The 17,405-nt window shown below is 37.1% G+C and overlaps 1 protein-coding gene across 4 annotated transcripts in view; it reads left to right on the top strand.

Annotated features, from left to right (window-relative positions):
- DMXL2 (Dmx like 2) overlaps nt 1-14,691 on the top strand; it is a 148,926-nt gene extending 134,235 nt beyond the window's left edge. For 2 of the 4 annotated variants that reach the window (XM_076004365.1, XM_076004364.1), the window contains exons 32-44: nt 281-482; nt 1,289-1,406; nt 4,397-4,459; nt 5,282-5,368; nt 5,450-5,571; nt 6,650-6,788; nt 7,457-7,517; nt 7,622-7,749; nt 8,275-8,352; nt 9,742-9,833; nt 10,597-10,649; nt 11,837-12,054; nt 13,246-14,691. In XM_076004365.1, the coding sequence (XP_075860480.1) occupies nt 281-482; nt 1,289-1,406; nt 4,397-4,459; nt 5,282-5,368; nt 5,450-5,571; nt 6,650-6,788; nt 7,457-7,517; nt 7,622-7,749; nt 8,275-8,352; nt 9,742-9,833; nt 10,597-10,649; nt 11,837-12,054; nt 13,246-13,455 (1,571 nt within the window). In that variant the 3' untranslated portion in view covers nt 13,456-14,691. The remainder of the gene's footprint in view (nt 1-280; nt 483-1,288; nt 1,407-4,396; nt 4,460-5,281; nt 5,369-5,449; nt 5,572-6,649; nt 6,789-7,456; nt 7,518-7,621; nt 7,750-8,274; nt 8,353-9,741; nt 9,834-10,596; nt 10,650-11,836; nt 12,055-13,245) is intronic. The other 2 variants (XM_076004366.1, XM_020285920.2) reach the window with 1 other exon arrangement.
- Nucleotides 14,692-17,405: the final 2,714 nt, after the last annotated feature.

The raw sequence follows: 17,405 nt of genomic DNA, 5'->3' as shown, positions 1-17,405 counted from the left end.
GTGCCAGTCTATGACTTTAATTTATATAGCAGGAATTACTGATAGAAGATTGAAAGAGCAGGAAACCAGACTGGGGAATCTAGACAATTTCTCAGCTTTTAGAGAGCTGGCCTTCTGTTATTTTCAAAGCATTAGGTGTCCAAACTGTATTAGATTAACATTTTCACATTTTTTAATATTTCCAGAAGTATTGGCTCTAAGATTTTGAATTTTGTGAATAGGTGGATGATGGTCAATATTTTTTTATTAAAATAAAATGACATATTCTGTCACCTTTTAGAGTTGCCTGTAACATCACCATTAGGTATTGCTGTGATTAAAAACTTGGAGAACTGGGAACAGATCCTGCAAGAGAAAATGGATCAATTTGAAGGTCCACCCCCTAACTATATCAACACATATCCAACTGACCTTTCAGTAGGAGCTGGACCAGCTATTCTTCGAAATAAAGCAATGTTAGAACCTGAAAATACTCCATTCAAGTAAGAAAGCTCTTATAATGCTGATGAGAATGTAGTTTGGTTTAACTTTTCTGGAAGATAGTTGGCAAAATATGCCCATAGCCTTGAAAAAAATTTATAACTTTGAAACTACAAACCTATTTTAATAGTATACTCTAAGGAAAACATCAGAAATCAGGATAGAAGTTTTTTTTCCCCCAGTATTACCTATAATTCAATAGGCATATTACTTTTATAATCAGGAAAATACCTTTATTGTATTACTTTCTGTATTTTTGTTGTTTTCAGAACTCTTACAGAAATTTTTTTGGGTGATAACCTACATATGCCAACAAGATGCCACTGACTTTTTTCAGTAATTTAACAGTAAACATATTTCTGGTTTGTATTGATATTTTAATCTACCTCCCATCTATGCCCTATTTGATATGCAGCATCTTTTTTTTTTCTTTGAGGCAGCTGCCCGTGAGTATTGCTCATAAGCTTGAAAGAACAAAGCTTTTTAGCCTGTTAGCTTATTAGAAATGAAATCTATGACTTTATGTTTATTGGTGATATGCTTTAACCAAAAGGACCAACCTAAAGTATAATTCAAAAAGAAAAAGAGATTTATTTGACTCTGTCTCAGCCTAACTGATTCATTCAGTGTAACTAGAGAATTCATTGGTAGATAAATGAATGATTTAACTAAAAATAAATTATAAAATTTTGTAGAGCTGTGTCTTCTTTGTAATAGACTGTGGAAGTTTTTTTTAAAAGTATCTGAAAAAATGAAACACATTTTCTATGGACTATAAAATAGTATAAAATGTTCATTTTTTTAATAGGTCCCGAGAGTCTTCTGCACTTCCAGTGAAACGACTTTGGCATTTCCTCGTTAAACAAGAAGTCCTTCAAGAGACGTTTATTAGATATATTTTTACGAAGAAAAGAAAGCAGAGTGAGGTATCTTGAGAAAAACCTTTTCTGTTGTAATTTTTCATTAGTTTAACATTTCTAATGGTTTCAGTGCTTGGTTTATTTTAAATTTTCTTTTTGGTAGAACTTATTTTATTGACTTTCTTATATCCTGGGTAATAGTCAAAGTTTGCTAAACTATAGTGAACTTCTTTTAAGATAATACCTTATAATTTTCATTTCATAGCAATGAAACAAGATAGGTCATGTTGTATAATCAAGGAAAAGTTGGTACTTCCTTTATAATATTTATCACTGGGCTTTTACATGTAATGAACATGGTGGTGGATGGCTTGAGGACTTTAATATATAAACAAGTGTACTCTGTAATATGATTCTCCAAGTATCATTTAATTAAAAATACAATATAGTCCTTTACAAGGATTTTATTTAGCATTTAGAAATGAACAGGATAAACATTGGAAGCAACAAATTGAGGATAATTTTATGAGAGAATAAACTATAGAAATACCAAATACAACATGAAGGGAGATTGCTCTTATGAAGTATGGCAGGTTCTGCATTGCATGGTGATTTTTAAGCTAGTATAATTAGTAATGTGAAACCAGACATGGTGCAAGAAAAATCATGAGTTTGGGAGACTGGCAAATGATATCCTCCTTATAAAAGGAGGGTCATGAAGACCTTTGATAGGAGCATTTCAGTCTGGCCATTTTATGGTGTAATGAAAAGTTTGAAGAGTATTTAGAGTAATAAAGATTTGACAAGCATAATCTATGAGAAGAGAAAAAGGAATTATATTTCACTTAGAAAAGTGAAAACTGAGAGAGAGAGTCCATATGACTCAATTTCCCAAGGTAAATATACAGAACCGCTTCTCACTTTTTCCTCATACATAGGGTGGCAGAGCCTACCATACTCATTCTTTTAACTAGTCACCCTTACCTGGATAATAATTGTGGTAAGCCCTTGTTAAAAGTAATTTTCTCTATGGATTTAAAAATTGTATATTTAAATGAAGAAGTGGAGGAATGGACTATAGAGATTCTTTTGAGTCCTATATTATTTTATTTATTTATTTTTTTTTTGAGACAGAGTCTCGCTTTGTTGCCCAGGCTAGAGTGAGTGCCGTGGCGTCAGCCTAGCTCATAGCAACCTCAAACTCCTGGGCTCAAGCAATCCTGCTGCCTCAGCCTCTCGAGTAGCTGGGACTACAGGCATGCGCCACCATGCCCGGCTAATTTTATATATATATTAGTTGGCCAATTAATTTCTTTCTATTTATAGTAGAGACGGGGTCTCGCTCTTGCTCAGGCTGGTTTCGAACTCCTGACCTCGAGCAATCCGCCCGCCTCAGCCTCCCAGAGTGCTAGGATTACAGGCGTGAGCCACCGCGCCCAGCTTGAGTCCTATATTATTATTATAAGCTTTTTTGATAACAAAAGACTGATGGTGGTGAAATTATTGATGTCAGCCTTGTTAGGGAAATCACAGAGCCAAGTCATTTGCCTCTTTAAACCACTGTGTACAGCATCTTGTATAGTAATACAGAGTCCAAATTCCATAAAAGATATAGGAATCTAAGAAATGGATTTAAAATAAAAGATTTTTGCTCAGTTAGGGGTATGTTATTCACAGAAAGCAAGTTCATTGAAGGATCAGTTTTCTGAGTGTCCTTCAAATTATTAAACCTAATTTATGAAAAATGTTTTAGCTATTCATAAGGTCTATAGCAGTTTGATTTGGTTGGGTCATCAGAGCTTTAGAATGCTGTGGTAAGCCAGGTGTCTTCAGTTTCTTGGACTCTCACATTCTTGTCTTGCCCTTCAGGATCTTTTCTCTCCCTGCTAGTTTGCCTCTTCTTTAACAACGTCCCTCTCTGTGCCCCCTGGTCTCCCTTCCATCATGCCCCTCAGTTTCTTTCATTTTTCTTCTGGCAGAAGGGTCCCTATGAACAGGGAAGTGGGATAGAGATGAATTGAATATTTCTTAAAGTGTCATGCAAGCATCATTTGGCTCCAGGGAAGGGAAGTACATGACTGGGAGTTGGGATGGAAGAATTTTTTATCATGTACCCTTTTGAATTTGAAAACATTGAATGAAATTACTCTCTTGCCCAGTGCTGTCCAGTAGAACTTTCTGTGATGATGGAAATCTATATCTGTGCAGTCTAAGATAGTAGTCACCAGCAACATGTGGTTATTGAGCACTTGAAACATGGCTAGTGTGACTGAGGAACTGAATTTTTGATTTTAGTTTTAGTTAATCTGAATTTAAATAGCTATATATGGTTAGTGGCTGCTGTATTGAATGGCACTGATCTACTGAATAATTGTTTTCATTACCAAAAAAATCATGAAATAAATGTTAAGGATGTTAGGACAAAATAAAAACTGATCACCATGCTTAAAAATATGCAAAATTTATTTAAACTACCCATTTAATAAGAGTGCTTTATGTTTATAAATTATTAAATAGGATTTTAGTAGTCACTGAATGTGGCTATCTGTATGATTTCTTTCCCATGCCTCATTTTAGCAAACATTTACTTATTAGGAGACAAATCATGTGATTACTCATATTCCTTATGAATAAGAATGAATAATTATCAGTACTTTGAATCTGTGTTTAGAAATAATTTGTGTTTGAAATCAACCCCTATAGGATAGGAATTTGTGTAGTACAGAATGCATCTGCTCATATAAGTGGGTTTTATTTTTAAAGATAAGTTTAAAGAACCTTAAGTTACATACTGGTATACAAGTAACTAATTTTTATTTTGAAGTAGCTTTTATGTTTTCATTTGTATGTAATAGTCACATTAATTTTGCCCTTTTGGCTTTGTGTTGTGTTTATCTGAGATGCCATTGTTTTACTTAATTTTTTCTTAATTTTGAAAATTCATTTTTATCATCTTTAAGTGATGCAGTGGCCATTTCAGCTTGAAATTTTTCATTCTCTTTATAATTTCGTTTCATGCATGTGTTTTGTGTTTGTGACGGTGTGGTGTTACTTAGTCTGTAGAAGAACATGTGGAGCAGGTCAAACAAAACCACGTAGCAGAAGATTGCCACATCAAGGTAGTATTCCACGCTCTTGTATGTAGCTCATTCTTTAAAGTTCAAGGATCTAATGCCTCATCTTTAGTACTAACCATGACCTGCCCAGCTGGCTAACTACTCAGAGAACTAACTCATTGCTCCTATACCACCTCAGTGGCCTAGGGGAGGAGATGCTTCCCTGTGTTGCTTGCTCTACCTTGCCATTGGTTCTTCTCTTTCTTGCTCTCTATTCATTCCATCTTCACTTCTTTCACTTTTCCCAATCTCTTCTTAAGCACAGCTATTTTATCTCTGCAGCTTCTTGATTCTGCCTCCTCTTTCCTTCCCATCACCTCTGACCCTCAGCCATTGTGCCGTCCTCTCATCAGTCTCCTTCATTCCTTTCTAACTGTCCTCTTCCTCTCCAGCTTCTCCTGACTTCTCTCATTACTCTTATTTCAGAGTGCTTCACCTCTTGTATGGTTTCTTTCTTTCTATGGCCTTTCCTCCTCTCTGTGCCTCTTAATGCGAACACATTCCTTTTGCAGAATATTTGCACACTTTTGGAAGAGCTAAAAGAAATAAATTACTAATGAAAATACATTAGCCATCTTTTGTAAGAGTTAATCAGTAACTTATAATCGCAGTGGAAATCTTTATAATTGGGGTGATTACAGGACATAAGAGAATTTAGGCAGATTTTCCAAAGCTAATTTTCAACACACTAAAGTTACTCTTTCCTTTTTTCTTCCTGTCGATGCTACATTTTCTTCTTATCCTACTTTTAAATTTTGTGAGATGTGCATATCTGTATATAGAGGTGTGCTGCAGCAACTAAAACTGCTGACAAATGTTTTCTAGGTTGAAGCTGATCTGGGCTATCCAGGTGGAAAGGCAAAAGTTATTCATAAGGAATCCGATATGATCATGGCATTTGCCGTTAATAAGGTAAAAGCTTTAGTCATTATAAAGAATATACTTCTTTTTAGTGAAACTACTTAAATCATTGACTCTGCCTTTGCTTTGTAGGCAAACTATAATGAAATTGTTTTGGCCTCAACACATGATGTTCAGGAACTTGATGTTACTTCTCTACTGGCCTGTCAGTCATACATATGGATTGGAGAAGAATATGACAGAGAATCCAAAAGGTTTGTTTCATAGTCAATTTTAAATGCAGTTTTCTTCAAAATAAGTACCCAGTAAATAGTTATGCACATAATTTAAATTACCTTGAAAAGTATATATATGTATCTTTCTCTTCATTTAGGTAAGAGACAAATGTAATTGGTTTGGCTGCCAATAAAAGGCTTTGGCTACCTTAATGAATAAGTTACTCTTTTACCATTAAATCCTGCAATATTCATAGTGTTTGAATCAGCATAATCCCTGACACCAAAGCCTAATGCTGACAACTGCCATTTTGACACTTAACCCCAAAGAAATGTCAGGAATTACACAATATTTGGTAAATTTATCTGATCTGCATAATTAAAGCAAAACAATATTTACAAATACATTAATTAGACTAATTGATGAGTTACATTTACTGAGTAATCTTGCAGTGTTTCTTTTTGGTTGTCACCTGATAAGAATACCTTTTTTACAGATAAAAATATAGACAACTGTACTTTTCATTAAAGCTATGGATACTACACCAAGAATGTTCTGTAATACTTCACTATTTTGGAGGTTTCTCCGCCATGTTTGCTCTCCCTCTTGTTTTTCTATAGACTCCTAAAAATTTTATTTGCTTGGGAATGGTGCCCTCTCTCCTAGTTTTGTTGAATTATTTCCTTTGTTAGTATATAACATAATTAGGCTTTAGTATTATGATGATAAATTAGTATATTATTCCAAGAAATCTTTAGACTCAAATTTCTATAAAATGTATTAATTTGATACATGGGATATCTGTACTTGAAGAGAACATAACTTCACATATGATCACAAGAAATTTTGTATTAAATGCTTTAAAAATAACATTTGTTTCATCTTATACAGCAATAAAGTTGTCCCCAAACATTAGCCTAAATTTATATTTTGCCTAAATAGAAAAAGTTAACCAGTACTAAAATTGACCATGATGAGGACTTGTACCTAAGTTTTCCTCAGATATTTAGTTTTTAAATAAAGAACATCCTGTGGGTAACATAAGAAGCTCTATAATTGGAATTTGTGTTAAGAGACAATAGAACTTTCACAGTAACACATGAATGTTTTTCACAGTTCAGATGATATTGATTATCGTGGTTCCACTACAACTCTTTATCAACCCAGTGCAACGTCCTATTCAGCAAGTCAGGTGCATCCACCTTCCTCTCTGCCATGGTTGGGCAGTGGACAGACTAGCACTGGAGCCAGTGTGGTACGTTGTTTACTATTAGGTATGGTTTCTGGATAGAGACTCTCTGAAAAGTGAGTTAAGATCACTGACATAAAAATGACCCCAGAGATCAGGGGCAGTGACCAATAGATGCAGTGATAGTAACAGCTAATATTTGTTGTGGCTTTCTTTGTGTCAGGTGCATGCTTTTTATCAAAACCACCCTAGGTGGTAGGTGCTATGACCCTCCATTGTCTTTTTTATAAATGAGCAAACTGAGACACAAAATGGCAAAGTTAAAGAGGAATTCATGTCTACTTACAGTGTTTGAAAGTACATCAGTAACATTCCTGTTAGTCACTGTAGTTGAGGGGGTCTCGTTCTAATGTTCTAGTCTGAAGAATCTGAAGGTATTCCTGATTGTCCTCAGGGACGGGCACTTGGAGGAGAGTTCCCTTTATCACTAGATGAAACTGCATGGTAACCTCACAGGCCAGGGCCATACCAGTAAGTGACTGTGCTTCCTCAACCTGTTTGGACAAGTGTTCTGTGTAAGTGGTTCAGAAAATCCATCACAGGGTTTGTCTCAGCAATAATCAAGTTGTAAGAGAATAAATGTTATCAGAATTAGAGATGCTCTGAAGCTTATCCTTCCCCATGTCTTCTGAATACACAAAATAAAATTATTTTTAAATTATCTTCTTTTAAAGCTTATGAAAAGGAATCTACATAATGTTAAGAGAATGACCTCACATCCAGTTCATCAATACTGTAAGTATCCTCTCTCATTTTGAGGTTGATTTATAGAATAGAATATATTGAAAGTCTTTAACTCTTTAATTTCTTATTTTCTGATTTTCCTGTTGTGTTTTCAGATCTTACAGGTGCTCAGGATGGCAGTGTACGAATGTTTGAATGGACACGACCTCAGCAACTTGTCTGCTTCCGTCAAGCTGGCAATGCAAGAGTTACCAGATTATATTTTAATTCACAGGGCAACAAGGTTGGTTTTTGTGGGTTACTGCTAAATTCATCTGAAAATAATTATGGCTATTTAGGAGTAAATGGTTGATAAAGGTACATCTAAAAAAATTTCAGTGACTCTCCATTTAAACTGAGCAGGCAGTTTGTTGGAGCCTGCTTATATACCCTCTTCCAGTAGAAGAATAAATTCACAAAATTTAGTGTGTATTAATCTACCTAAAGATACTATAAATATTCTGTGAGAATGGAAAACTGCTTCTCTGAGTGTGTTGGTGATGAGCACAGTCAAGTGCTTGAGAGAAGCCTTCTAGTTTCTTGCTAAATTCTGTTACAGACGTTTGGAGGAAAACAGTGAAATGGGGTTAGAAAAGCAGTTAAAAGGTGACAGGGAAATTTTTAGCACTTGGACTTTCTTGGGAACTACAGCAGCGAAGACATAGTTGTAGGCAGAAAATTAAGTTGGGTCTGAGTGAATATCCTTTTCATGTGTTTTTACTTTTGATATGGATGCTAAGAAGCTGTGTGTAATACATCATTCTTACAGTGCGGCGTTGCAGATGGAGAGGGTTTTCTGAGTATCTGGCAAGTGAACCAAACTGCATCAAATCCCAAACCTTACATGGTAAGTATCACTCACATCCCCAAAGTGCGTACAGAGAGAACACTTTCGTTATGACGTGTCTGTTTCAGACAGTGAATCTTGTTGGTGGTTCTGTTGGGAAAGGGACAGTTCAGTCCAGCAGTCACAGTCTAGCAACAACACCCATCCTTGCCCGAGTTTTAGACTGAAATGACCTAAAAAACAATCTTGCTTTTCACCTTGAAGGGAAACCATCATAATTAGAAATATTTCAGGGGTTTTCCCTGTGTGTGGTCTAACTTAGGGTATGTTTTGCCATTTTGAAAACACTTCATAATGATGGAATTTTGTAGCGTGTATGTTAAGAATCAAGCAGGTTCTGAACATCTCTAATTTGCTCCAGACTTTACTTACCAGATTATAAAATAACCAACTCCAATGGGCCACTTCATTTATTAATCTAAATCATATTAAAATACTTGGTGATAAAGACAAGTATATCTTTACTTGATGGAGGTATGGTGGGGGGAAGATTGTGGGGGAGGGTGGAAGTTGTTACTATTCTGTGTGAAACTTCTGGCTTCACATATATGAAGGGAGGCTCAGAAAGCCTTGAAACTCAGATTTTCTACTACACACATGTTCTTATGTATATGAGATATTTTTCTTAAATATACTATAGATTGTACTACAATATCTTCACAGAAATGGAAGTAATCTTCGATTTATCCTTTTGCCTTCAGTGAGATCTATACCATGATAATTCTAGACAGAAAAAAGTACATTTAAGATCTCCTGACATCCTCCTTTTGGGCCCTCACTTCCAAATTCTGTTCATTCACCCGATACAAGAAAAGTTATTCCTGGCTCAGTAAATGGTTTCCCATACTGCTGGAACATCTGTAGGAGCCTTTTGGGGTAGCTGTAGACCTGTGGATTATTTGTAGGGCATCTTTGACAGCATCTTTATTATTGTCTTCCCCTGAGGGTGAGGGCAGGGAGCACAGAGGTGGCAAGGAGGTAGATGTTTGTATTTAGAGCACAAAGTTAATTTTACTTAAGTCCCTTGTACTGCAGCTTAAGACTAGATGGGTAGGTGTTTTCCTTTTTGGGTTATTATATGTATTTAAGGTCATTAGTACTAAAATTGTTTGATTGGGCTTTTAATATAATTGAGTGGCTTAAATTCATGTACTTTGGTGTTCTATTCTTACATAACCTAAAAAATTATAACCTTTAATTCTTCAGTTTTAAAAAATTTTTGGATAATAGCAAATAATATGCAAATAAGTTACTGTCACTTATTTTTTTATTCTAGACTGAGTTTTGAAAAGCTGTTCTTAGCTCATGCATGTAATATTAGAACTGTTTTTACTGTACCAAATTTTATTGGATTTTTAGATAACATCAGTTGCACTTTGTTTTCCATAGAGTTGGCAGTGCCACAGTAAATCCACAAGTGACTTTGCATTTATTACCTCTTCAAGTCTAGTTGCCACATCTGGACAGTCCAATGATAATAGGTAAGTTGACAGAGAAGCAAAAGAAGAAATAAAACTTGAGGCAGAAAGGTATTTTTGCTAGAAAGTATGGATTTCTATTTAGTAGGGTTAGAAAATTTCTATTTAGTAGGAATAAAAATGTTTTTATTGTTATAAATTTATCGTTTATAAATAATAAAAATGTATAAATAATAAAAATATTTTGTTTATTTATAATAAAAATGTTAGTAGGAATAAAAATGTTTTTACCAAAAAGAAAAATGCAGAAACAAAAATTACTCCTAAAGTAGTTTATCAATAAACACATATAATTTTTATGTTAATGCTATTCACTTTTTTTTCATTGCTTTTAACACTCTTAGGTTCTTCAGAACTAACAAGCATCTGACACTCTGTAGCCATCATTCTCAACATTTCCTTTGACCTCACACTGTTTTCATTGGCAACACACTCCCGTGAATAACACCTGTTTCCCTGCATTGGTTGCACCTGGAGATATAGAAGCATCCCTTCTACTTAAAAAGTTATATCACAGTTTCTTGGGGTGAGGGGATGCAGAGACAGGTGGGACCATGTCAGACAGTGTAGTTTGATGAGGATAAATCTTAGAAGAGATGTGTACCCCCAGTCCCTGTCCCATCCTAGTTGAGAATCACTGCCCTATAAATATGAGTAAACAAAATGATAAGATTAAATAAGCAAAAATATTTGACTTGAAGACAGTTTATCCCTGGTATGACTTAAAACAATTATTTATGATATATTTTTGTTGTTTCTCTAAAAGAAATGTATGCCTTTGGGACACATTAATATCACCTGGAAACAGCCTCATTCATGGTGAGTGAGTTAATTAAGGTCTGTGGTTTTTAATACTATGAAGGAATGTTTTCCTGGTTTTATTTCAATTAAGCATTAACCGGATTGATTATTGACAGGTTGAAAATGGAGAAATATTTAAAATTCTACAAGTTAGACTAATATTCAAGTTAATTAGAATGTCTGTCTAGCTGCCTTGCTGAGGTAAATATGTATGATAGGAATCTAACTAGCTCAGAATAGTCTATGTTGTTTGTATTCTATTCATAAAATATGGTATGGATACTGGTGACAGTCATAATGCTATATAAAAAAATTAGTTGCAAAGTATTCATCGAGCTCAGAAGTGGGATCATATTTTAAAGAATTAAACCTAGCCATAAAACAAAGGTTAACCTTATGATAAGAGCTATTAATAGAAATTTAAACAAAAATATTTAAATGGTATTGTTTATGACAGTATTTGCCAAAACAGTGTCCTAATGATCTCTCTTCCACATAACACTGCCCCTAAAATCCTTAATGCTCAAATAAGTTTGGCTTAAGCGAAGTAGGTTTGTTTCTTTTTTCTTTTAACAGAAAGGTTTCTCAGTCTTAATATGCTGATGTGCATTTTGAAAGATGTAGCTACTTCTCAATTTTCATCACAAAATTTTTTCTGTGAATAATTGACATTTCTTAAAGATTTGCCACATATTAATTTGAGTCCTTGATCATATTAAAATGCACATACTACTGGGAAAGATAATGTCTTAACTTGTAACTGAAAATGTTCACACATTTTCACATAGTATAGTGTTTCAGTTACTTACCTGGGCAGAACTTTTGATGAGAGTACATGTCTGAGAGTACAGCACTAGGCTAGATTGGTGGGTAGGTATGCCATTGGGAAGCTTGGCCTTCTCTGCACAATTGCTTCTATATACTTAGGAGGCAGCATCACTTAGAGCTTGAGGTTTAACCTTCCTTTTTCTATGTGTGTGTTTCATATTGAGATTATTGATGAAAAAGGTTTTTTTCTGACATTACTTAGCATTTTTTTATACTTCAGTTATATGATTTTACAAATTCAGTGACTTAATAAATGTACCTTAGAATGAAAAATGCATCAATAATTTCTATGTTATTTAAATGTAGATTTAAACATTGTCAGAATTGCCAAGATAGAAATTGTTTTGAGAAAGTCTCTTGGTGTTTTTCTTCTTCAGGTTTCACATGTCATGATCATGGTGCCACGGTACTTCAATATGCACCCAAACAGCAACTCCTTATTTCTGGAGGTAGGAAAGGATATGTCTGTGTTTTTGACATCAGGCAGAGACAGCTAATTCACACATTTCAGGCACATGACTCAGCCATCAAGGCACTGGCTCTGGATCCCTATGAGGAATATTTTACCACAGGTTCAGCAGAAGGTAACATAAAGGTGAGTCTGTACCAGAGGTTAGAATGTGCTAAAAATTATCTTTATCTGCTGTCAGGACTTACTGGAAAAAGAAAACAGAAAGTCACCACAGTGTTTGAAATAAAGCCAAGCTTCATGGAGATACTGAATGTCTCTTAACACTCTGGCTCTTCCCCACCCCCCTTGCTTCTGTGTGGCTCTTTCCAAATGGCTATGGTCAAGAAAACCAGATAGTCAAGCTTATTGGAATCTCAGGTCATTGAACAGCTTAAAGAACTGTTTTGAATACAGTGTATGACTTTAATTAGTACATTTTTTGTGTGTGTGAGACATTAGTTTGACTCCTTAGAACAGGCATCCTCAAACTACGGGCCACATGCGGGCTGCCTAGCACATTTATCTGGCCCTCCGGGTGTTTTTGCCGCTGCTGCCTGTCCTGCTTAGCAGCCAACTAGTCCCAGGCCCACAGTGCACACTCTCCAACGGTCTGAGGGACAGTGAACTGGCCCCGTTTAAAAAGTTTGAGGACCCCTGCCTTAGAACCTTCCCCGCTCTCCCCACTCTGACCCTCAGTACCTGACTCGTGTATGGTTGAGGTGAAGTTTCTGGATGAGATAGTACAGATGCTCCTCAACTTATGATGGAGTTACGTTCAGATAAACCTATAGTAAGTTGAAAATATCACAGATTGAAAACGCACTTTTGAACTTATGGTATTTTCAACTTACAATGAGTTTTTCAGGACATAACTGCATCCTAAGTCTGTACACACAGGAGTGTACTGAATGCGTATCACACTGTCAAAGTTGAGAAATCATAATCGAGAAGAATAAGTTGAACCATGATGTGTCAGGGACAGTTTGTACTGTACTACTTTTACATTGCCCTAGGACCTAGCTAAGAATTAAGAGCATGTAATTGAATTAACTCAAATATTTAATTGAATTTAAGATGGGTTATTATGGTTAATATGAAACTACAAGAGGATGTGAGGAGAGAAATTTGAAAGAAGGGTCAGTGAAGTGTAAGGACAGTAAGTGAATCATGTGAGTGGTGTTATTTCCCAGTTAGATAAACTGTAAGGAAAGAGGCAGTGGATGGGGCAGTTGAGCTTTTAGTGAGATCACATAGGCCAAAGTAGCAGAAGTGAGGACCATGGTTTTGCTTTTGGTCTCTCTTTTTAATTTTTGTTTTCACTCTGTTTTAAACTAGGTTTGGAGATTGACAAGCCATGGCCTAATTCATTCATTTAAAAGTGAACACGCTAAGCAGTCCATATTCAGAAACATCGGGGCTGGAGTCATGCAGATTGACATCATTCAGGGGAATCGGATCTTCTCCTGTGGTGCAGATGGCACGCTGAAAACCAGGGTTTTGCCCAATGCTTTTAACATCCCTAACAGAATTCTTGACATTCTATAGACTTACAGATTGGGGTTTTATTTTTATATATACATTTCAATTAAAAAACACTGTAGTAATCATTAGGCAAGTCTGCTTTCCAAGCAGTTAACACACTGAAAACAATACAGAGAATCTCTGTGCAGAGTTGAATAGAGCCAAGCTGAGTGTTGTGTTGAGTATTGGCTATACAGGTTGGTAGAGTGAATGCGCATGTACCTTGTTATAACGCTGACATTCTAAAAAAATAAAAAAATCAACCCTAGTATTGTATGAAGGATAGCTATTCTTTATAGCATTTAGCAAACCTGATTCAGAAAATATTCGCAAATTAGTTACTTGAAACAGTGAGAAGGACCTTTATACCAAATTAAGGAGGAAAATGTTGCTGATTCAGGTTTTTCTTCCTGTTCTTATCACTGATTGAAGCATGCCTGCAGTCTCCTTCTCTGTGGAATGAAGGATAGTCATATGGTGTGTTAAGAGCTCTAGGCCACCAGAAAAACTTCTTAGCTGTGAAGCAGTGCACAGTGCCCAGTTCTCTGCCGTGAGAGGTCATTTCCATTCTTTCCTGCTGAATATTTTTCCTGTTAGTGTTTATACTGAGCTAGTACTGTAATTTGCAAATGAGTGCAAATTTAAATGCAATGTTTTCCTCACAATTTGCACATTCACATTTTTTGGACTGCTAGTTTTTCTATTTAAATATTTGCCTTCATGTTAGGAATGTAATACGTGAACATGACATATTTGTAGTTAACCAAAACACATCTTCTTAGTCCAGTTTAGTACTTTTTCTTTTCCTGTATTCAAAGTTAAATACCCAAAACATTTAAAGCTATGTTGAAACTACACCAGTAGAGCATTTCATGTCATAATTAAAAGAATGTTAGGCTTTTTGTGGCCAGTTAATAGTTGATGAGATTGGTGATATTATTTATTGCCACAGCCTACTGTATAAACTATGCAGAGTTAAATATTATTTGCTTGTAAAATATTAGCCAATGTTGTTATATTTGATGTATTTCCTTGGTTATGACCAAAAATATGTTCTTGAGCTATTGAAACTAATGTCTGTGTGTTTAATGTTTACCAGCAAATTGTCTCATCATGTTAATGAGAATGTTTAATGCCTGTGCAGTAAACAGTAAAATATAATGGCATAACAGTACCTTTCTCTGAAGATGATGTGATGTCCAGGCTGTGAAATACATATGTAAAAGAAAAATAAATGTTATTTGTTAGAGTTTTATCTTAGTTTGGTCTGTTTAAATATACTGCTATGGAATTCTTTGATACTGTTTTTAACAGGTTACTTTTAATTTGATAAGAAGTTTAACTGTTAGAGAATTTTTACGCTATTAGGCAATTTATTCATTCACAGATATGTACTGAGTACCTTGTATACCAGAAGCCATTCTATTGTAGGAAATAGAATACAGTGGTGACGTAGACACCAACATGTCATAATCAAATTGCTTTAAACTAGTGATAAAGAGAAAAATCTTGGGAGCAGAAAAAGAAAACAGACACATTGCATACAGAGAAACAGAGATAAAGATGACAGCAGATGTCTTCCTTAAATAATGCAAATTAAAGATAGTGGAGCAACATCTTTAAAGTCCTCAAAGTGGGAGGGAGGAACTGTCGATCTAGAATTCTCTACCCAGTGAAAATATCTTTCAAAAATGAAGTTTAAATAATAGACATGCAAAGGGTAAAAAAAAAAAAGAATATCACAAGGCCGGGTGTGGTGGCTCATGCCTGTAATCCTAGCACTTTGGGAGGCCGAGGTGAGAGGATTGCTCGAGATCAGGAGTTCGAAACCAGCCTGAGCAAGAGTGAGACCCTGTCTCTACTAAAAATAGAAAAATTAATTGGCCAACTAAAATATATAGAAAAAAATTTAGCTGGGCATGGTGGCATATGCCTGTAATCCCAGCTACTCGGGAGGCTGAGGGCAGGAGGATTGCTTGAGCCAGGAGTTTGAGGTTGCTGTGAGCTAGGCTGATGCCATGGCACTCTAGCCTGGGCAACAGAGTGAGACTCTTGTCTCAAAAAGAATATCACCAGTAAAGCTGCACTATAAGAAATATGAAAGGAATGTAAACAAAGTCCTTCAGGGTACAGTGGCTCATGCCTACAATCCTAGCACTCTGGGAGGCTGAGGTGGGAGGATCACTTGAGTTTGAGACCAGCCTGAGCAAAAGCGAGACCCTGTCTCTACCAAAAATAGAAAAAATTAACCGGGCATGGTGGGACACACCTGTAGTCCCAAGCTACTCAGGAGGCTGAGGCAGGAGGATCACTTGAGCCCAAAGGAGTCTGAGGTTGCAGTGAGCTAAGATGACACCACTACACTCTAGCTGGGGCAACAATGCAAGACTGTCTCAAAAAAATAAAAAAAAGTCCTTCAATCAGAAGGAAAATGATACCAGTTGGAAATACAGATCTACACAAAGGAATGAAAATTACCAGTAATGATGACTACATAGGTAAATTATATACAAAGACTTTTTCCTCATTATTTCAATGTCTTCTAATGAGAGTTGTCTGTTTAAAGCACAAATAATAACGTATTTTATTTACAACATACATACGGGTAAAATATGACATCAGCACAAAGGCCAGGAGAGGAGAAATAGATTTATACTGTTGTAAGCATCTTACCTCTATGTGGTAGGGTATATCACTTGATGGTAGACTGTGATAAAGATATACGCTGTTTTAGGGGAGTTTGGGGAAAAGCAAGACACTCCCCAAAGACTAGGACTTTCCAGAGCTCATCCCCTCACAGAAACAGCAGTTTGAAAAACTATCCATGCATTCACAAAAGCTAAAGAAACCAGGTGAGAGATTATAGCACCTGAGCGTAACACAGAGATGGGAAAAGATGTACTGAAGATGGTAGGAAAGACGGTTTCACATTACTCATGTAAGCCTTCCCCCAACCCCAGGCAGCAAACATGGAGAGAGAAGGTGAGGGTAGTATTCACAAGAATGGTGCCTTGGACCCCAGCACTGAGCCTTCCCCAGTAAAATTCAGAGCTGGACAGGCCCCCATTCCCCATACTCCAGGCTGATACCTGTAGACCAAACCTCCAAGATCATCTGGATATCAGGCCTGATCCTGAAGCCCCAGGCACACCCAGTGATTCAGTCCTTGGGACAACCTCCAGGCTTGTTCTAGACTGGTCCCAGTACTGGGCCAGCCCCAACAGACTCAGGCTGGCCTTGAAGACTCACTCTCTAGGCCCATCCAGCAACAGGTAGGCCCCAGTGGACCTAGCCTCTATAGGCCTGCCTTGGTGCCAGGATGGCCCCCATGGCTCCAGGTTCTAGGCTGGTCCTATGGACTTGGCCTCTCAGGCCTGCCCCAGGGTTGGGTTGACCCCTTGGTCTAGACTGTTCCCAGTGCTAGGCTGGCTCCCACAGCCCCAGGCTTCAAGGCCTACTTCAATGCCAGGTTGGTCCTTGCAGCCCTAGTCAGTCTACTATCAATGGACACAGCCTCTAGGCCTACCCCAGTAGACTCAGGCTCCAGAGACCCTAGGCCTGCCCTACTGCCAGACCAGCCACAGCAGCCTCAGGCTCTAGGCTGGCCCTACAACCCCAGACTCCAGCCCAGCTTCCACAAACCTGACTTCCAGGTCCTCCCCAGCCTCAGGCCAGCCTTTACAGACCAAGGACCCAGTTCACCTCAGTGCCAGGCCAACCTACACAACCCCAAACCCCAGGCTGCCACCCATAGGCCCAGCCTCTAATCCTGCCCCAGAACTAGGATGGCAGCCACAAAACCTTTCACCAGGCCAGCCTCTGCAGCCCCAGGCTTTAGACCAGCTAAGTGCCAATGCTGATCCACATAACCCCAGCCTTTAGGCCCACCCCAATGCCAGGTAGGTATCCCTGGCCTCAACACCAGACCAGCACCTGCAGACCCCAGGTCAGTACCTGCTGACCCAGGGCCAGTG

The sequence above is a fragment of the Microcebus murinus genome, chromosome 6, assembly GCF_040939455.1.
Source record: "Microcebus murinus isolate Inina chromosome 6, M.murinus_Inina_mat1.0, whole genome shotgun sequence".
NCBI lineage: Eukaryota > Metazoa > Chordata > Mammalia > Primates > Cheirogaleidae > Microcebus > Microcebus murinus.
The sequence above is the reverse complement of the archived record's forward strand: the minus strand, read 5'-3'. Positions and strand labels throughout refer to the sequence as shown.